Raw genomic sequence first — 21,942 nt, 5'->3', positions numbered from 1 at the left:
CCCGGGGTCAGATCACCCCGCACCACCCCCAGGACCCCGGAGCCCACCCACGCCGCCTGGTCCCGCCGGTAAATACCAGCTTTGATTTACGCCGGCGGGACAGGCAGTTTCTGGGCGGGACTTCGGCCCATCCGGGCCGGAGAATTGAGCTGGGGGGTCCCGCCAACCGGCGCGGCTCGATTTCCACCCCCGCCCAATCTCCGGTACTGGAGACTTTGGCGGGGGCGGGGGCGGGATTCACGGCGGCCAACGGCCATTCTCCGACCCGGCGGGGGGTCGGAGAATGACGCCCCAGATCTTTATCATAGTTTAGAAGAGTAATGGGTGTATTCAATAGGTGCAAAAAAAACAAGTTTCACATTTGTTTAGAGCTAAATTCCCTCTCCTCTACTGGTAGAAGCATCAATTTTACATATACCTCTTTCCTGGGCTAAAAGGAGAAAACCCGACACAGTATTATTGTTTTTGTCAGCTTTGTTTGCTCTAATGTACACACAGATATAGTTGCTGAGGATCGTATCTGACTTGGGTACACCTTCCTTGCTGAAGTAGACAAGACGCTCAATGTTCAGTTTTAAAGAATGGCCATTTGGGTAGGAATTTGAGAGCTGTTGGTATCCATGGAACCATACTATATCTGTTGTATAACTTTATTTGTATATTGTGTATCTTTTGTGATATCAATATTAATTTTTATAGAGCTGATGGTAAAATTGTATTAAGGAAAATGAATAAATTCCAGAATGTATATTGTAATTTTCTGGGTAGTTTACTTAAATCCACACCTTCAGATACAATTGGCTGAATGTTAAGTTCCCAAAACAGGAGCACTTTCCACATAGGGGGCTGTAATATCAGGCGGCATTTAATTTAGGATTTGAATAATATGCCATGCAGGGGGGGGGGGGGGGGTGGTCAAACAATGGAAGCCTGCATGCTGAATGTAGATGTTAATTAAGGTAGTGATTAAGGTTGTCAAAGAGTCAGAATCAGAATCCTGGGCGGTATTCTCCGTCGGTCAATGCCGGAATCGGGAAATGCCATTGGACGGAGAATCGGTTTTGTCGCTGAAATCGTGGTGGGCACCAGTTTCACACCAAATCACAATCCTCTGTTGCAATGCGTTCCACACCATGAATAAAATAAACACTGTTGGCATATCATTAACGGGCCCGGTATTTTCCGGGGCCACCACGATGCTCCCCACAGGGGTGTGGGGAGTGCAGTGCATATATGTGGCTGCAGCTTGTCAGCCTCCCGAGTGCCAATCACGGGCCTGGCGAATCCTGCACCATTTAACATTGGAATTGATTGTGTTCCCTAGGAGATCCACAGCCGCTTGGAGGAGTCCCAGAGGTTAGGGATGCAAGATGTGGCACCGGCAATGTGGCGGCGAGGCCAACACTGCTAGGGTGGAGACCGCAGTGGAGAGCCTGGTGCACAACGTTGGCGCCATGAGTGAAGGTGTCCAAGGCGTCGCGCAGTTGGTGACGGCCATGGCTGAGGGTCTCGGCAGTACCAGGCCGACCTTGATGAGGTTCTGCGGCACACGTCCCGCTCTCAGATGGGAATGGCCGAGGCACTGCGGAGCTTGTCCCAGTTGCAGGTGGCCATTGCTGAGGCTCTGCAGAGCGTGGCCCGGTCACTGGGGGATGTGTCCCAGTCACTGAGGAGCATCGCTGAGGGCGCGACACCATGGTGCCAGGTGCAGATCCCGTTTTTGGCCTCTCCCGCTATTCACCGGACTTGTTTTGCTTGAGCAAAGCTTAATGAGGCTAGAAGATGGTGCCCTAAGTGTTGACGCTGGCAGGATTCGCGGACTTCCACAACAGCAAAACTGGCGCTGCACCTGGACTGATTCAGCAACTCTGGAGGGGCTAACACTGGCACCAATTGGAACACGATGGAGTGGCGCTGACATCTCCCTCTGAATGTCCCGGCTGCTCCTTATCGTCTCCATCAGCTCCGGGTAACCCCGTTCCACAGGCTCAGCATCAAGTTGGGGCCCAGCTGGGTCCTGGGATCCAGCAGACCTCTGACTGCTGTCTCGCCTGGGGGTTCCTGCCTCCACCTAATGTACATCAGCAGCAGTGTGGTGCTCACCAGATTGTGCCCCAGAAGCCTGTCCACTAACATTTCCCACTGAGGTGTGTGCATCTGTGCTGGTGGAGGATGGGGATGATAGTTGTGATGTGACTATAACGGTTGCATCCTCGGAGCTCTCCTCCGAGGTTGTCTCCTAGGATGATGGAGAGGGTGCCGCCCGGGATGGGCCTGCGCCGTTGGCTGGAGGACCTGCAGGAGAATGGACATGTGGTCAGTGGGAGGGAAGAGTCAGTCAGCAACGCAATCATTACTCACTTTTGACAGGTCCTTCGGGGTGGAGGGGGTGGGGGTGGGGGGGGGTGCGGTGGAGGGGGGCGTGGGGTGGAAGGGGGGGTTGCGCTAGAGTCGACCCATTCATGCCGCCCGGTGTAAGTCATTGACCTTCCGGCACTGGATGCCAGCCCTCCTGGTCACCCCTCCGAGCTGACTGCTGCCGCCACCTCGCCCCAGGCAGCACTGGCTGCTCGGACCACATTGAAATGGATTTATTTTGCCGACCAGGCAAATACAGCCTACATGACATCATGGATGCACCTGAGCATCGAGGTCTGTGAGCTCCTGGACAGGTGCCTACTCAGTGCCTGGAAGGACCCCGTAGCATAAAGGTTCAGGGCGACCATCATCTTGATGGCCACTGGGAGCGGGTGCCCTCGCCCATACCCCCACGGTTCCAGGTGCACTATTATCCTGCAGATATGCTGTAGGGACCCCAGCTTCGATGACAGGCCCGGTCTGGCAGGTCCTCAAATGACAGGCATTGCTGGTACACATGAGGCCTGATGCCACACCTCCTTCCCACCTCCTCCTGTTGGGTGCTGTCTCTCCATCTTGAGTGACTGGTCCCTGTTCCTCTGGGGCAGGCTCCGCTGCTGCCTGATCCCTCCATAAGCAGCTTCTACTCGTACAGCCTCATTCCATCCCCCAGGGCTGCGGCGACTAGGGTGAAGGCGACTATTCCCAGTTGGATTCCGAAATCCATTGTTTGCAAGAGGTGAAAGGCAGATATGTTAGCATGGTGCATAACCTATGCCCAACCAGGTCCAACGGGCTACTTGGTGGCCCTGGCCTGCACTGCAGCTCCTGTCCCGCATGCCCCCTTCTACCTCCGTCCCTCCACTCCCATCCCCACACCCACCCCTGGCACTCTGCCCTCTTACCGCACCTTTGACCCGTCAATTCTGGCACTGTGGGGACCTCTGGCCCTGGCACCCGTCCCTGCCGGCAGGAGTATCAATGGCTGGCTCTACCCATGCCAGCGGTATGCTCTGCGACCCCCGTCCGGCACCTCACATAGGGACTACTGTGGGTGTCCCTCTTAGGTGGGCTGCGTAATGCCATGCTGGTGAGTGCTGCCCTGTTGTGGGAGGGGGGGGGGGGGGGGTTGGTGCAGTACAGGGGGGCGGGCACGGTGTGATGGGGGCACCAATACGGTCAGTCATTCTGCGCAACCAGGGGCCACAGTGGGCCATCAGTGGGGTATGCAACAAGATGGCCACAGCAATGGCAGACCACGCCTAGACACTCCAGTCTAGATGGGGTCACTCTGACCCCACGGCCTATCCCCCGGTACCCGTCCCTCCCTATTGCCCCTCAGTCCTGGCTGACCCACCCCGCTCCCCACTCTAGCCGGCCCTGTCCACGATCCTGGCACTGGTAACATGTTCTACCTCCTCCCCATCCCTCAGCGGCCACAGCACCTGTTTCCCTATTTTTAAAACCACAAGTGAAACTCGCCGTCGGTAATTCCTCCTGGCTGAGGCGGAGCATCCCGGAGGCCCCGGAAAATACCGGGTCGAGCCTGTTAATGATGTGCCAATGGTGCTTACTGTACATGGGGAGTGGAACGCATTGACACCGCTGTCCAGACACTGGAGCAATGCATTCCGTCGCGCGTCCACCGCCAGCCATGATTTTCAGCTCGTGTCATTCTCCGCCCAATCGCGTTTCGTGATTCCAGCATCGCTGGACGGAGAATCCTGCCCCAGATTTAGGGCTGGATATTATATTCCCAAACTGGATCTACGGAACCCGCACCTCCCCCAGCAAACCAGCCCCCGCCCCTGCCACTGCCAAAGTGTGAAATAGGGCGAGGCATGATGGCCCCATGTCGACAATACAACATCAGTGTGCCAATGCCCCAGATTATGGAAAGCATGCAGGAATTGGCAACGTACCCACCGTATAACTTGTTCACAATCTAATCTTTCATTGCCTGCTTCATTTTTCAGGCATTAGATGTGATTTAGTTTGAGAGTGTTTTACAGGACAATGGGCAGAATTCAACAGCTGGTGGGATTTCCCTCGCCGCTATTTGATGAGGAGTTGGGGAACACATTTATGTCAATGGTGGCTGCCCCTCAGCCATTTTGGATGGTGGTGTGACCTCTTCCCCTCACTTGGGTGGAAGTACAACCTCAAAGACTTTCCGGCTAATCTGATTGGCCAGCAGCTCTGTTGTCCCAACAGTACCACGTGGAGTAGTGGCCACTCCTGAAACTGCAAACAGTCTCCAGAATGTAATCCTGGAGCCATGTTAGGGGTAAGTAAATACTAGGGGTGTGTGGTATTATCAGGTATTGCAGTACCCGAGAGGCTGAAGACCATTGGTTAAACCTAGGAGTTTACCATTAGCTGTTTGGTATGTAGCTCCGCCCTGACAGGCGGGGTATAAGAAATGGTACCGTCCCAGCAGCCCTCATTCTGTACCAAAGCTGCTGGGGAACAGTTCTAGTCTATTAAAGCCTTCAGTTATGTTACTACCTCATCTTTAATCGTAATTGATCATGCATCAGGATGTTTCAGTGAAAAGGGGAGATGAGGCTCAGGGCAGGGTGAGAGAGGAGTGTGAGGGTTTCAGAAAGAGAGGCTCAGGGGGAGAGAGAGAGCACCTGGGGTGGGGTGGGCAGATGGTGCTGACCACAGGGCATCCGGTGTAGCAAAGGGGCTAGTGAGGAAAGTGTCAAACCCTCCTCCAGGCCAAGCCCAATAGGTTGACCTGCTGGGCTACCCCCCCCCCCCCCCCCACCCCCCCCACCCCCATCCAATGCCCAACCCCTGTCTCCCCGGTTCCCAGATCTCCACTCGTCAGCCTCAAAATTGAGGCTAGGCCAGGAAGCAGACTTTAAGCTTGAGTCACTGTCTGTGTGGAGTCTGCACATTCTCCCTGTGTCTACATGGGTTTCCTCCGGGTGGTCTAATTTCCTCCCACAAGTCCCGAAAGATGTGCTTGGTAGGTGAATTGGACATTCTGAATTCTCACTCTGGAATTTGTTTATTTGGATTTTGTTTATTGTCAGTGTACCGAGGTACAGTGAAAAGTATTTTCCTGCGAGCAGCTCAACAGGTCATTAAGTACATGAAATAAAAGGAAATAAAAGAAAATACATAATAGGGCAACACAAGGTATACAATGGAACTACATAAAACCGGCATGAAGCATACAGGGGTGTAGTGTTAATGAGGTCAGTCCATAAGAGGATTGTTTAGGAGTCTGGTAACAGCGGGGAAGAAGCTGTTTTTGAGTCTGTTCGTGCGTGTTCTCAGACTTTTGTACCTCCTGCCCGATGGAAGAAGTTGGAAGAGTGAGTAAGACGGGTGGGAGGGATCTTTGATTATGCTGCCCGCTTTCCCCAGGCAGTGGGAGGGGTAGATGGAGTCAATGGATGGGAGGCGGGTTTGTGTGATGGACTGGGCGGTGTTCACGACTCTCTGAAGTTTCTTGAGGTCTTGGGCCGAGCAGTTGCCATACCAGGCTGGGATGCAGCCAGAAAGGATGCTTTCTATGGTGCATCTGCAAAAGTTGGTAAGGGTTAATGTGGACATGCCAAATTTCCTTAGTTTCCTGAGGAAGTATAGGTGCTGTTGTGCTTTCTTGGTGGAAGCGTCGATGTGGGTGGACCAGAACAGATTTTTGGAGTTGTGCACACCTAGGAATTTGAAACTACTAATCATCTCCACCTCGGCCCCGTTGATGCTGACAGGGGTGTGTATAGTACTCTGCTTCTTAAAGTCAATTACCAGCTCTTTAGTTTTGCTGGCATTGAGGGAGAGATTGTTGTCGCTACACCACTCCACTAGGTTCTCTGTCTCCCTCCTGTATTCGGACTCATCGTTATTCAAGATCCGGCCCACTATGGTCGTATCGTCAGCAAACTTGTAGATGGAGTTGGAACCAAATTTTGCCACGCAGACGTGTGTGTAAAGGGAGCACAGTAGGGGGCTAAGTACGCAGACTTGCGGGGCCCTGGTATTGAAGACTATTGTGGAGGAGGTGTTGTTGTTTATTCTTACTGATTGTGGTCTGTGGGTCAGAAAGTCAAGGATCCATTTGCAGAGTGAGGAGCCAAGTCCTAGGTTTTAGAGCTTTGATATGATATGAGCTTTGCTGGGATTATGATGTTAAAAGTGGAGCTGTAGTCAATAAATAGGAGTCTAATGTAGGAGTCCTTCTTGTCGACATGCTCTAGGGATGAGTGTAGGGCCAGGGAAATGGTGTCTGGTGCGGACCGGCTGAGGCGGTATGCGAATTGCAGTGGATCAAGGCGTTCTGGGTGTTTGGAGGTGAAGCGCTTCATGATCAACCTCTCGAAGCACTTCATTTCAACTGAAGTCAGGGCCACCGGACGGTAATCATTGAGGCACGTTGCCTGGTTCTTCTTTAGCACCGGATGGTGGTCTTCTTGAAGCAGGTGGGGACCTCGGAGTAGGGACAAGTTAAAGATGTCCGCGAACACAACTGCCAGCTGGTCCGCTCAGGCTCTGAGTGCATGACCAGGGATCCCGTCCGGACCCGTCGCCTTCTGAGGGTTCATTTTCAGGAATGCCAATCTGACTTCGGAAGCTGTGACTGGGTATGGGTGAATTATGGGCTGCTGGGGCACTCGACAGCAGATTGTTGGTTACCTGCTCGAACTGAACATAGAATGCATTGAGTTCATCGGGGAGGGGTGCGCTGCTGCTGGAGATACTGCTCAGCTTCGCTTTGTAGCCCGTTATGTACTCCCAGAACGCCTTGATCCACTGCAATTCACATACCGCTGCAACCGGTCCACATCAGACACCATTTCCCTGGCCCTACACTCATCCCTAGAGCATCTTGAAAACATTAGACTCCTATTTATTGACTACAGCTCCGCCTTCAACACCATAATCCCAGCCAAGCTCATATCAAAGCTTCAAAACCTAGGACTTGGCTCCCCACTCTACAACTGGATCCTCGATTTTCTGACCAACAGAGCACAATCAGTAAGAATGAACAACAACACCTCCTCCACAATAGTCCTCAACACCGGCGCCCCGCAAGGCTGCGTACTTAGCCCCCTACTCTACTCCCTGTACACACACGACTGCGTGGCAAAACTTGGTTCCAACTCCATCTACAAGTTTGCTGATGATACGACCATAGTGGGCCGGATCTTGAATAACGATGAGTCCGAATACAGGAGGGAGATAGAGAACCTAGTGGAGTGGTGTAGTGACAACAATCTCTCCCTCAATGCCAGCAAAACTAAAGAGCTGGTAATTGACTTCAGGAAGCAAAGTACTGTACACACCCCTGTCAGCATCAATGGGGCCGAGGTGGAGATGGTTAGCAGTTTCAAATTCCTAGGGGTGCACATCTCCAAATATCTGTCCTGGTCCACCCACGTCGACGCTACCACCAAGAAAGCATAACAGCGCCTATACTTCCTCAGGAAACTAAGGAAATTCGGCATGTCCTCATTAACCCTTACCAACATTTACAGATGCACCATAGAAAGCATCCTATCGGGCTGCATCACAGCCTGGTATGGCAACTGCTCGGCCCAGGACCGCAAGAAACTTCAGAGAGTCGTGAACTCAGAGAGCCCAGTCCATCACACGAACCTGCCTCCCATCCATTGACTCCATCTACACCACCCGCTGCCTGGGGAAAGCAGGCAACATTATCAAAGATCCCTCCCACCCGGCTTACTCACTCTTCCAACTTCTTCCATCGGGCAGGAGATACAGGAGTCTGAAAACACGCACGAACAGACTCAAAAGCAGCTTCTTCCCCACTGTTACCAGACTCCTAAATGACCCTCTTATGGACTGACCTCATTAACACTATACCCCTGTATGCTTCATCCGATGCCCTATTATGTATTTTCTTTTATTCCCTTTTCTTCTCATGTACTTAATGATATGTTGAGCTGCTCGCAGAAAAATACTTTTCACTGTACCTCGGTACACGTGACAATAAACAAATCCAATCCAACCCAATGTTGTTTAGTCCTTGCCACAATCGCCGAGAGTCTGTGACTCTAGCTTGGTCTGATATTCTCTCTTGGCATCTCAGATGGCTTTGCGGAGGTCGTACCTGGATTTCTTTTATAGGTCAGGGTCGCCTGACTTTAACACCTCTGACCTGTCCTTCAGTGGGGAGTCAATCTCGCGATTGAGACATGGTTTCCGGTCGGGGAACATACGTAATGCTTTCTTTGGCATGCAGTCGTCCACACATTTGCTGATGAAGTCTGTGACGGTGGTGGCATACTCATTTAAGTTGGTAGCTGTGTTCTTTAGTATAGCCTTGTCCACTGTCTCTAAGAAGTCACGTAGGAGCTCTTCTGGTTCCTCGGACCAACACTGCACGACCTTCTTAGCTGGATTCTCTGGCTTGAGTTTCTGCTTGTATGCCGGGAGAAGGAGCACCGTCTTATGGTCTGATTTCCCAAAGTGCAGTCGGGGGATGGAACGGTTGGTGCCCTTGATTTTTGAGTAGCAGTGGTCAAGAGTGTTGGCGCCCCTGGTGGGACAGGAGATGTGCTGGAGATTTTGGCAGCACACTTTTGAGGTTGGCCTTGTTGAAGTCCCCAGCCATGATGAACAAGGCCTCCGGATGTTCTGTTTCATTATTGTTTATAACTGTGTACAGTTCGTCCAGCGCCTTCCTCACTTCTGCCTGGGGTGGGATGTAGACCGCTGTGATAATGGCTGAAGTGAACTCACGTAGAAGATAGTATGGGCGGCACTTCACGGTCAGGTATTCCAGGTCCGGGGAGCAGTAGGTCGCCAAGGTCGCCACATCCAAGCACCAGGAGGAGTTGATGAAGAGGCAAATCCCTCCACCCTTCGCTTCGCCTGATGATGCAAAACAGCGTACCCGAACAGGCGCTGGAATGTGGCGACTAGGGGCTTTTCACAGTAACTTCATTGCAATGTTAATGTAAGCCTACTTGTGACAATAAAGATTATTAATTAATTATTAATTCGGTGTTGTGTGTTTTTTTTTTTTGATTGTGATGTTTTGCCTTTTTGCCCTCTCTTTTTGATTGTTCTGGTTCGCATGGACTATTGTGAACTTTAAAAAAAATAAACTTCTTTAAAAGAAAAGAATGATATCAGATTGGAGGTGAATCCTGCGGTAATTGAGAATGTGATGAAAAATATTATGATGGGAAAAAAAAGGTTTTTAGATAAGAAAGCGCAGAGTAGGATATATGGATATTTTTTCCAGTATTGTGGGAGTAGTGGTGATTCACAAAGTTCAGATCCGGGACATGCAGTAATACATAAGTCATTTGGATACTGGATTCAACAGAGAACATTGAAGACACCTCCATTGATTTCCCATTGAAATAAACACTTTCATGAAGCAGATTTACAATAATTTCTGGGACTTCATCCTTCTGCTTTTACAGCTCGAAGAATTGTGGTGAGGCTTCTTTTCTTACACGTGCTAATTCCACACATTTCCTTCCCCTTCCCCTATTAGTGGCTGTCCCGAATGCTTGTGCCAAATAACTTTGTGTTAAAGTCCCTTCTCTGATGTGGGCCAATAGACAGAAGGCCAATTGTGCCATGCTTAACTGACCCTGTGGAACCAACACTGGAACTGTCGTCTAAAGCACGGTAGCACAGTGGGTAGCACTTGTTCCCTGCTTGGGTCACTGTATGTGAGGAGTCTGCACGTTCTCCCCGTGTCTGCGCTGGTTGCCTCCGGGTGCGCCGGTTTCCTTCAGCAAGTCCCCAAAGACGTGCTGTTAGGTAATTTGGACATTCGGAATTCTCCCTCTGTGTACTCGAACAGGCACTAGAATGTGGTGACTAGGGACTTTTCACAGTAACTTCATTGCAGTGTTAATGTAAGCATACTTGTGACAATAAAGATTGTAAAAAAAAATAATTAAATTCGCTGATCAAGTTCTATTTAAATACACAATGTTATTCTGCTCCCTTCCATGAAAGCTGTAAAACAAAACAAACAACTGCCAGTAGCAGCACACATACAGAGGATTCTTGTTCAGCTTAAGAAACCTTTTCCTCTGTAAACCAGATATATTGGACCAGATTTTGCTGTTAAAGTGCTAACCCTGAGTCACTGTTATTTTGATAAAAATGGTACATCAACATCAAGTAAGGGACAGATGTCCTGTTTTATGTAAATATTTAAAGGTTGCTGCTTCTGAGTGCTTTGCTCTATCATTAGCTTTGTGTAAACAGCATCTCTCTGTTTGCATTTATATGCATTGAATGTCTTGAAAATTCCCCTCCAAGCCACACACCATCCTGACTTGGAGCTTTTTCACCGCTCCTTCACTGTGGCAAGGTCAAAATCCTGGAACTCCCTCCCTAGCAGCACGGTGGGTGTACCTACACCACATGGACTGCAGGGGTTCAAGAAGGAAGCTCACCACCGTCTCAAGGGCAATTAGGTATGGGCAATACATGCTGGCCTAGCCAACAGGGCCCACACCCTTCAGCGAATAAAAAAATAGTAAGTTTATTCGTTGCCATGCTCTTTTCTCAGTCTTTCTTCCCCTCTCTTCTAATCCAGTCTTTCCTTTGCTCTTTTTCTGTACCTGAACTGACATTGTATTTGCCCTCTTTATATACTTTCTCACTTTTTCCTGCCCCCCGCACCCCCCCCCCCCCCCCCCCCCCGCAGGCCTTCAATCGTAATGATGAAGGAGGAGTCCTGTAGATTGCTATTTTCCTCACAGCACCATTATCAAATCTCACAAGTTTTTTTGACCTGATGTAGGATATTGTTAAACTAGAAAGAATGGAGAAGAGATTTACGAGGATGCTACCAGGACTTGATGGTCTGAGTTATAAGGAGAGGCTGGATAGGCTGGGACTTTTTCCCCTGGAGCATAGGCTGGGACTTTTTTCCCTGGAGCATAGGTTGAGAGGTGATCTTGTAAAGGTTTATAAAATAATGAGGGGCATAGAACATAGAACACAGAACATTACAGCGCAGTACAGGCCCTTCAGCCCTCGATGTTGCGCCGACCTGTGAAACCACTCTAAAGCCCATCTACACTATTCCCTTATCGTCCATATGTCTAACCAATGACCATTTGAATGCCCTTAGTGTTGGCGAGTCCACTACTGTTGCAGGCAGGGCATTCCACGCCCTTACTACTCTCTGAGTAAAGAACCTACCTCTGACATCTGTCCTATATCTATCTCCCCTCAATTTAAAGCTATGTCCCCTCATGATAGACATCACCATCTGAGGAAAAAGGCTCTCACTGTCCACCCTATCTAATGCCCTGATCATCTTGTATGCCTCAATTGAATCACCTCTTAACCTTCTTCTCTCTAACGAAAACAGCCTCAAGTCCCTCAGCCTTCCCTCATAAGATCTTCCCTCCATACCAGGCAACATTTTGGTAAATCTCCTCTGCACCCTTTCCAATGCTTCCACATCCTGTCACCAGTCACCAGATTCCACACTGTCACCAGACTCCTAAATGACCCTCTTATGGACTGATTTCATTAACACTACACCCTGTATGCTTCATCCGATGCCAGTGCTTATGTAGTTACATTGTATATGTTGTGTTGCCCTATTATGTATTTTCTTTTATTCCCTTTTCTTCTCATGTACTTAATGATCTGATGAGCTGCTCGCAGAAAAATACTTTTCACTGTACCTCGGTACTCGTGACAATAAACAAATCCAATCCAATCCAATCCAATCCAATCCTTCCTATAATGCGGCGACCAGAATTGCACGCAATACTGCAAATGCAGCCGCACCAGAGTTTTGTACAGCTGCAACATGACCTCATGGCTCCGAAACTCAATCCCTCTACCAATAAAAGCTAACACACCGTACGCCTTCTTAACAACCCTCTCAACCTGGGTGGCAACTTTCAGGGATCTATGTAGATGGACACCGCGATCTCTCTGCTCATCCACACTGCCAAGAATCTTACCATTAGCCCAGTACTCTGTCTTCCTGTTACTCCTTCCAAAATCAATCACCTCACACTTTTCTGCATTAAACTCCATTTGCCACCTCTCAACCCAGCACTGCAGCTTATCTATTCCCTCTGTAACTTGTAACATTCTTCCGCACTGTCCACAACTCCACCGACTTTAGTGTCATCTGTAAATTTACTCACCCATACTTCTATGCCCTCCTCCAGGTCATTTATAAAAATGACAAACAGCAGTGGCCCCAAAACAGATCCTTGTGGTACACCACTAGTAACTGGGCTCCAGTCTGAACATTTCCCATCAACCACCACCATTTGTCTTCTTCCTAGCCTACCGTGGGGAACCTTATCAAACGCTTTACTGAAATCCATATACACCACATCAACTGATTTACCCTCATCCATCTGTTTGGTCACTTTCTCAAAGAACTCAATAAGGTTTGTGACCTACCCTTCACAAAAACGTGTTGACTATCTCTAACCAAATTATTCCTTTCCAGATGATTATACATCCTATCTCTTATAAACCTTTCCAAGACTTTGCCCACAACAGAAGTAAGGCTCACTGGTCTATAGTTACCGGGGTTGTCTCTACTCCCCTTCTTGAACAAGGGGACAACATTTGCTATCCTCCAGTCTTCTGGCACTATTCCTGTAGACAAAGATGACTTAAAGATCAAAGCCAAAGGCTCAGCAATCTCCTCCCTAGCTTCCCAGAGAATCCTAGGATAAATCCCATCCGGCACAGGGGACTTATCTATTTTCACACTTTCCAGAATTGCTAACGCCTCCTCCTTATGAACCTTAAGCCCTTCTAGTCTAGTAGCCTGAATCTCAGTATTCTCCTCGACAACATTGTCTTTTTCCTGTGTGAATACTGACAAAAAATATTCATTTAGCACCTCTCCTATCTCCTCGGACTCCACGCACAACTTCCCACTACTGTCCTTGACTGGCCCTACTCTTACCCCAGTCATTCTTTTATTCCTGACATATCTATAGAAAGCTTTAGGGTTATCCTTGATCCTACCTGCCAAAGACTTCTCATGTCCCCTCCTGGCTCTTCTTAGCTCTCTCTTTAGGTCCTTCCTAGCTAACTTGGAACTCTCGAGCACCCTAACTGAACCTTCATGTCTCATCTTTACATAAGCCTCCTTCTTCCTCTTGACAAGTGTTTCGACTGCTTTAGTAAACCATGGTTCCCTCGCTCGACCACTTCCTCCCTGCCTGACAGGTACATACTTATCAAGGACACGCAGTAGCTGTTCCTTGAACAAGCTCCACATTTCCATTGTGACCATTCCCTGCAGTTTTCCTCTCCATCCGATGCATTCTATGTCTTGCCTCATCGCATCATAATTGCCTTTCCCCCAGATATAACTCTTGCCCTGCGGTATATACCTATCCCTTTCCATCTCTAAAGTAAACGTAATCGAATTGTGGTCACTATCACCAAAGTGCTCACCTACCTCCAAATCTAACACCTGTCCTGGTTCATTACACAGTACCAAATCCAATATGGCCATGCCTCTTGTTGGCCTATCTACATACTGTGTCAGGAAACCCTCCTGCAAAGATTGGACAAAAATTGACCCATCTAAAGTACTCGAACTATAGCGTTTCCAGTCAATATTTGGAAAGTTAAAGGCCCCCATAACAACTACCCTGTTGCTTTCGGTCCTATCCAGAATCATCTTTGCAATCCTTTCCTCTACATCTCTGGAACTTTTTGGTGGCCTATACTAAAGCCCTAACAGGGTGACCTCTCCTTTCCTGTTTCTAACCTCAGCCCATACTACCTCAGTAGACGAGTCCTCATCAAACGTCCTTTCTGCCATCGTAATACTGTCCTTGACTAACAATGCCACCCCTCCCCCTCTTTTACCACCTTCCCTGAGCTTACTGAAATATCGAAACCCCGGCACCTGCAACAACCATTCCTGTCCCTGCCCTGTCCATGTCTCCGAAATGGCTACAACATCAAAGTCCCAGGTACCAACCCATGCCGCAAGTTCACCCACCTTATTCCGAATGCTCCTGGCATTGAAGAAGACACACTTTAAACCACCTTCCTGCCTGCCGGTACACTCCTGCAACTTTGAAACCTTACTCATGACCTCATTACTTTCAACCTCCTGTATACTGGAGCTACAATTCAGGTTCCCAATCCCCTGCTGAACTAGTTTAAACCCTCCCAAAGAGCATTAGCAAATTTCCCCCCCAGGATATTGGTACCCCTCTGGTCCAGGTGTAATCCATCCTGGTAAGGAAGATAGTGATGAGGTAGATGGTAAGCATAGATAAGGTAGATAGTCAACATCTTTTCCAAAAGGTAGAGGAGTCTAGAACTAGAGGGCATAGGTTTACGGTGAGAAGGGCGAGTACAAAAGAGACCAGAGGGGAAATTTCTTCACACAAAGGGTGGTGAGCATCTGGAATGGGCTGCCAGAGGCAGTGGTAGAGGCGGGTACAATTTTTTCCTTTAAAAAATAGTTGGACAGTTCCATGCGCAGGGAGGGTATAGAGGGATATGGGCCAAATGCAGGCAAGTGGGACTAGCTTAGTGATAGAAACTGGGTGGCATGGACAAGCTGGGCCAAAGGGTCTGTTCCATGCTGTAAACATCTGTGACTCCATGCCTCTTATGATGTGTGCGGGGGCAAGTCTACAGTTACAGGAAATTCCATCCCTGTTTGAAATGTCATAAGTGAAGTCAATCAATCTGCTGCTGTTGGGAATAGAATTTAGTGGAAAATAGTTTCCAGTGCTGGTTAACTTTGACAGTTGTTTATTTGGGGGAAATAACATGAAATTAATAAATCACAATCAGTTAGACATGCAGAAGTTTGAATAAATGCCTTTCCCCTTCAGTGTCTTGCTGTAAGGAGAAATAGTTTATGTCATATACTCCCCCCTCTAGTCATTGTATACAAATTGTTAAAAAAAGACCTTTTCCATCTGTTAGGAATTATTTAATTATTTAAAGTCCTTATTAGCCTGAATTTAGGAAACAAGACACTGCACTGGCTCCAAGGATACGCTGGTCAGTCAGTGAGCCTCTCCATCACTATAATATTTGTTTGACATTTTTTTCACTTCTCCTTGAAGCTGAACTGAAGGTTTCAGGCATTTGAAATTTATTTCCTGGCTCAGAAAAAAACGACATGACGGAGTGACTGATTCAAGATATTAAATGGTTGTCTGCTGACTGTCCACAATGATTCGTCATGCAAAATATAGGCTTTTTTGGACAGTCTATGATTCTGATATTTTTATGTCAGATTTCTCTGGTTCACTATTTTCCCGCCTCCATTCTGTGAGCGTTCGCACTCTTTGTTTTAACAAATGTACTTTCTCATAAAGTTATTCTCCGTACGAAGGTAGATATTCTGGATTCCATTTCCCTTCTTCACGTAAATCTAAGATGTCTCTTCAGGGCCCAAAAGCAGACAAGTCGAGTTTGACCTTAAGACCAGAGTTGGTGTCTGCTGACCACTGTTACTCCCCATAATAGTTGGATCTTCAGCACTCCCTGAACAGATTCTACGTGATTCATTCTTGTCACCACTTTGCTGTTGCTGCCCTGTAGTGCTGACCTTCTCCCAGGCCTTTTCCAGGTTTTCGGCATCAAGTCTATGCTGCGATAAAAAGACCAAGATGAAACTTTCTCAAATAAGTTGGGTTAAAGAATACTTTTACACAGAAGAATTTCACCCCTTCGTGTTAATTCATTCATTACAAATGTGACTGACAGTGTTTTTAATCCATTCAAAACTATAAATGCATCAGAATATTCTTTACAGATGGAACTTAGTCCATGAAATCTCCTTGGCTACTTCTGATCACCTGAGCGGTTTGGAGAGTAATTCTCCAGATTATTTTTTTGTTTGTCTTTTGCTTTGCCTCTTTCAGGATTTTCCATGTGTTGTATTGCGAGGCAAAGCAACGAGGCAATGTTGAATCACGAAGGTGATTTATTTAACTAAGAGGAGCTTTATACACAGAACTGTATAACTCCCACACACGTTTAGTTCCCTTGACTCCCAAGCTTCCTCTGATCGTACCACAATAGCCAGGTCTGTGCCTAAAACTGATAGGTAAACATTCGGACACTCCATTCCCAGAGGCTCTGGGTTGGTCATGTGGCCTGTGAAGGGTCACCCCCTTAAAGGGGCCACGCTGTCACATCATGGCTCTGGGGAGGCTGTGGTGGGGGTGGGAGGCAGAGATGGGGCAAGGCGAATGCCCATTGCAGGTGATGACTCCGGGAGGAGTGTGAGTGATACTCCAGTGTGTTGCCTTGATTCTCCGTCATTTAAATAAGCTGACCAGTCTATCCATTACCCCTCATGATGCCAAACGAGCTGCCCGGGTGACACTGCCAAGCTAGTAGTGACACTGCCAGATGCCAGGCTCACAGTGCCAAGGTGCCCAGGTGCCAGGTGGCCATGCCAAGGAACAGGCGCTGGGGTGCCTTGCCCATAAGAGGTGGGATGAGGGGGGGAACCAATACCCTGGACGAGGTAAGTTGGGTGATGTGGAGGGTCCTAAAGTCACGGTGGGCATCGAATGATCAAAGCAGCCTTTAAAAATGGTGCCCCAATCCGGGAGTAGACTTTGTGCATGGCGAGCTGAGCTGAGCTTGGAAGTGCAGGAAATTACTTAAAGAGTAGCCTCGATGGGGAGTTCTTCGCTAAGGCCAAAGAAAAGTGCACTGAATAGTATGCGCTGTGAAACACCCTGGCCATCGCACCGTTCAGTGGACTTTAACTTGAGTCCGCTGAAACGCACCCTGAATCTCTTTGCAAATTAAAAATTCCTCCTCTGAGGCCTATTAATGAGCTCATCAGCGAGCATTTAATTGCACACGAGCAGTGGGACAGACCACCACGTTCACAGTGAGACACAGCTGGAGTGAGTTTGAAACTTGGGAATTTGAAACAGAGTGGGAATTTTGTGCAGAGTGGGAATAGGTTGTTTGCTTTTTCTCCTTGTTATGTAATGTTTTAAATCTTCAGTGAGTGGCCTTGCCCTGCTGCAGCAGCTGAGGCTAGACGAGAGGGAGCTGATTGGTAAGTAAAGAGTAATGTCGGTAAGCCTTTGCAACTTTTATAATCTGTAAGGGTTATAATTGGAGTAATCAACACAGGGAAAGAAGGGTTATAGAGAATTGGATATAATCTAATATCAAGATTCTTCCAAAGGTTTAATTGAAAGGGGTCAATTATGGCAGGAGAGCTCAAAGCCTTGACTTGCTCCTCTTTCTCCATGTGGGAAGCCGAGAACATTTCCAGTGTCGGGGACCAGTATGTGTGCAGGAGGTGTCTCCAGCTGCAGCTCCTGGAAGCCGAGATCTTGGAGCTGGAGTGGTGGCTGGGGATACTGTGGAGCTTCCGGAAGGCAGAGAGTGTCATGGATAGCATATATAGAGACGTGATCACACCGCAGGCTCAGACTCCACAGGCAGGCAGGGAATGGGTGGCCACCAGACAGAACAAGAGAGTTAGGCAGGCAGTGCAGGAATATCCCGTGACTATTCCCCTGCAAATCAGATATACCACTTTGGATACTGTTGAGGGTAATGAACTCCGGGAAAGCAGCAACAGCCAAATTTGCTGCACCACGGTTGGTTTTGCTGCAGAGGGGAGGAGTATAAAGTGTGGGAATGCAATAGTGGGGATTCAATTGTGAGGAGAATAGACAGGCGTCTCTGTGGACACAAACGAGACCCCGGGATGGTGTGTTGCCTCCCTGGTGTCTAGGATCAAGGATGTCTCAGAGCGGTTGCAGGACATTCTGGAGGGGGAAGGTGAACAGCTAATGGTTGTGGTACACATTGGTAAAAAAAAGTGATCAGGGCCTAAAAGCAGAATATAGGGAGTTAGGAAGAAATTTGAGAAGTCAGACCTCGAACATAGTGATCTCTGGATTGCTACCAGTTCATGTGCTAGTGTCATGTGGGAGTACCTTTAAGAAATGGGTGTTTATAAATGGGTATGTATGTAAATATCTGTAGTGAGAGTACCTTTAAGAAATGGGTGTTTACTACTGCAGTGATGTCAGAGAGTGGGTGGAGCTGGGCTGTCGGTCAGCTTTTTACTTTGGTTTTAGGCTGTTTGCTGCAGGGTGTGTTTTAGTTTTGTTTTCAGTCTTGGAGCTGAAGCCAGGCCAGGCAGGTGTACTGCTGTTTGTAGCCACCTGAGTTGGCCATTTCCCGGCTTAAAATGGAGAACCGCAAAGGCTGAAGGAAAATTCAGCCAACACAGGCAAAGACTAGCAAGTGCAGAAATCATGTATATTGAAACCTGCAAAACAACCAGACAGCACTGAAACCAGCAGCCATCTGCATAGTAATGCAGCAGCCATCTGCATAGTAATGAGCGATTCCAAGGCACAATCGCAACAATTAAGGTGAATAAAGCCAAGCCAGACTCCTCGGCACCAGCAGGAGCCAAGACAAAGGGAGGCCAATGGACATTTAGGGACCGCCCAACGATCAGGGAACAACTCCAGTATTGGAGAAATCGATCCAAGTGATCGGAAAGTAGTCCAATCACTTGGAACCAGGTACGGGGTCTGCCCCGAAGGGCGGGAAGTCCCTGGGGACTATAAAGTAAAGCCCCCAAGTTCAAATCGTTCTTCTTTGGAAGGGTCACTCAGCAACTTGAATCTACCCGTGAGAGTGACCTGTCTCAGCTGCCGCCACCAAGTAAGTCTCAAGTCAACGCTCGCTACGAGATAGGTGCTCCTAGCTACCAGTCCATACCAGCTTTTGAATCCTGCAGACTCAGGACCTGAACGAAAGGCCATTTGTTCCCCTGACCTGGTGGGCCGGTCTGAAGCTAAGTATAGGCCTTTTAGTGATAGGAATAGCCTAGAAAGTAGAGTTTATGCATGAGTAGTGTTTTACTGTGTATCATAAAAGTGTTTTGATTTGAATCGTACTAATTGGTGTGTTGAGTTATTGATCATTACTCGGACTTGAACCTCGTGGCGGTATCATAAAGATACCTGGCGACTCTAGAGCAAAGGATAAAGAAACAGAGCAAATTACGATTTAAGAGCTAACCAAAAGTTAGCAACATGTTCTCTCTTGATCATTTGGGGAATTCAGAATTATAAATGTTTTCAGTAGTGACTTTAACCTATGTGCTTCTGATAAAGGTTTTGTTTTTAAGTCGTATGGATGTTAAAAAGGAAAGCTTAAAGGTTTACTTAGTGTTGTAGTATTTGGGGGGTTGTATTTGAATTAATGGTTGCTAGGATGTTCACTGTATGTTTTAAAAAGGATTACTTGAGTTCATAGAATAAACATTGTTTTGTTTTTAAAAAATACTTTTCCGTTTCTGCTGTACCACACCTGTAGAGTGGCCCCCATACCACAATCTAGTAAAAGTTGTGGGTCAGGTGAACTCCATGATACACTTTGGGGTTCTCTAAACCCTGGCCCATAACACTAGTCAGAGTAGAAAAAGTAGGATATATCAGATGAATATGTGACTGAAAAGATGCTGTCAGGGGGAGAGTTTCAGATTCCTGGGGCATTGGGACCGGTTCTGGGGGAGGTGGGACCAGTACAAACTGGACGAGTTACACCTGGGCAGGCCAGGGACTGATGCCCGAGGGGAAGTATTCGCTAGAGTGGGTGGGGAGTGTTTAAACTAAAATGGCAGGGGGATGGGAACCAATGGAAGGAGTCAGAGGAAGGGAAATCAAAGACAAAAACAAAAGACAGAAAGGGGAATATGAAAAGTGATAGACAGAGAAACCAAGGGCCAGATTCAAACAGGGCCACAGTGAAAAATGTTGGGAGTGGGACAAGGAATGTTAAAAAAACAAGCTTAAAGGCTTTATGCCTTAACGCGCGGAGCATTCACAATAAAGCGGATGAACTAATCACTCAAATATATGTAAAGGGGTATGATATAATCGGGATTATGGAGACATGGCTGCAAGATGACCAGGGATGGGAACTGAACATCTAGGCGTATCCAGTTTTTAGGAAGGGTAGACAAAAAAGAAAAGGCAGTGGAATTGCATTCTGAATAAAGAGATTAACGCAACAATAAGGAAAGATATTAGCTCCGACAATGCGCAATCTATATGGGTTAAGCTTAGAAACATCAATGGGCAAAAAACGTTACTGGGTGTTGTAAATACCCCCAAACTGTAGTGGTGATGTTCAGAATGGCATTAAAAAGGAAAATAGAGATGTATGTGATAAAGGAACATCTGTAATTATGGGTGATTTTAATATGCATATAGATTGGGAAAATCAAATTAGTCACAATGTCGTATTCCCAGATTTCCCGGAATGTATACAGGCTGGTTTTCTGGACCAATAATTTGAGGAACCAGCTAGAGAACAGGACATCCTAAACTGGTACTGTGAATTGAGAATCGAATCATTGGCAATCTAATTGTGTGAAACCCCTTGGAGATGAGCAACCATATTATAATAGACTATTTCATCAAGATGGAGAATGACGTAGTTGACTCTGAGACTAGGGTCCTGAATCCTAATAAAGGAAACTACAATGAAATGAGGTGAGAGTTGGCTATGATCGATTGGGAAATGTTACTTAAAGGGATGACTGTGGATAGGCAATGGCAAACATTCAAGAAGCGCTTGGGGAAACTGTAACAATTGTTTTTTTCTGACTGACAGAAACATAAAACAGGAAAGGTGGCCAATCCATGGCATACAAGGGAAATTAAGGGTAGTAGTCGATCCAAAGAAGAGGCATACAAATTGGCCCAGAAAAACAACAGCTCTGAGGATTGGGAGCAGTTTAGAAAGGAGGACCAAGGGATTGATTAAGAATGGGAAAATAGAGTACAAGACTAAGCTCTTGGGAAACATACAAACTGACTGAAAACATTTCTGTAAGTATGTGAAGAGAAAAGAATTGGTGAAGACAAATGTAGGTCCCTTACACTCCAGAAACAATGGAATTTATAATTGGAGACAAAGAAATGGCTGACCAACTAAATACATACTTTGCACATTACTAGTACATAGAACATACAGTGCAGAAGGAGGTCATTCGGCCCATCATGTCTTCACAAATGAGGACACAGATAAGATACCAGAAATGTTGGGGAATGCAAGGTTTCATGAGAGGGGGGAACTGAAGGAGATCAACATTAGTAGAGAAGTGGTGTTGAGGAAATTGATAGGATTGAAGGCTGATAAATCCCCAGGGTCTGATAATCTGCATCCCAGATTACTTAAGGAGTGGCTCTAAAAATAGTGGATGCATTGGTGGTCATCTTCCAAGCTTCTATAGGCTCTGGAACAGTTCCTACAGATTGGAGGGTAGTTAATATAATCCCACTATTTAAAAAGGGAATAGAAAGAAAACCGGGGATTATAGACCAGTAAGCCTGATGTCGGTAGTGGGGAAAATTCTAGAATCCATTTTTGACTTGTATATAGGATGGTTTTCTGGACCAAAACATTTGAGGAACCAGCTAGAGAACAGGACATTTTTTACCTTTACATTTTAAAATATATTTAACATGTGTATTTCTGTAAATATAACAAATGCACTGGGAGTGGAAGGGGTGACCGCCATTTTAGGAGTGTCCCGTTCAAAGTGCCGGCACTGGCCTTACCAAACGTTTTATAGCAGAGTGCCTG

At 47.4% G+C, this 21,942-nt stretch overlaps 1 protein-coding gene across 1 annotated transcript in view; it reads right to left on the bottom strand.

The window, feature by feature from the left end:
* Positions 1 to 15,070: 15,070 nt before the first annotated feature.
* LOC140409585 (interleukin-6 receptor subunit beta-like) overlaps positions 15,071 to 21,942 on the bottom strand; it is an 83,599-nt gene continuing 76,727 nt past the window's right edge. Inside the window, exon 16 of the mRNA XM_072497950.1 lies at positions 15,071 to 15,937. Within this exon, the coding sequence (XP_072354051.1) occupies positions 15,719 to 15,937 (219 nt within the window). The 3' untranslated portion in view covers positions 15,071 to 15,718. The remainder of the gene's footprint in view (positions 15,938 to 21,942) is intronic.

The sequence above is a fragment of the Scyliorhinus torazame genome, chromosome 3 (genome assembly GCF_047496885.1).
Source record: "Scyliorhinus torazame isolate Kashiwa2021f chromosome 3, sScyTor2.1, whole genome shotgun sequence".
In the NCBI taxonomy this organism is placed as follows: Eukaryota; Metazoa; Chordata; class Chondrichthyes; order Carcharhiniformes; family Scyliorhinidae; genus Scyliorhinus; species Scyliorhinus torazame.
Note: the sequence above shows the minus strand (reverse complement) of the source record. Positions and strands in the feature narration are given on the sequence as shown.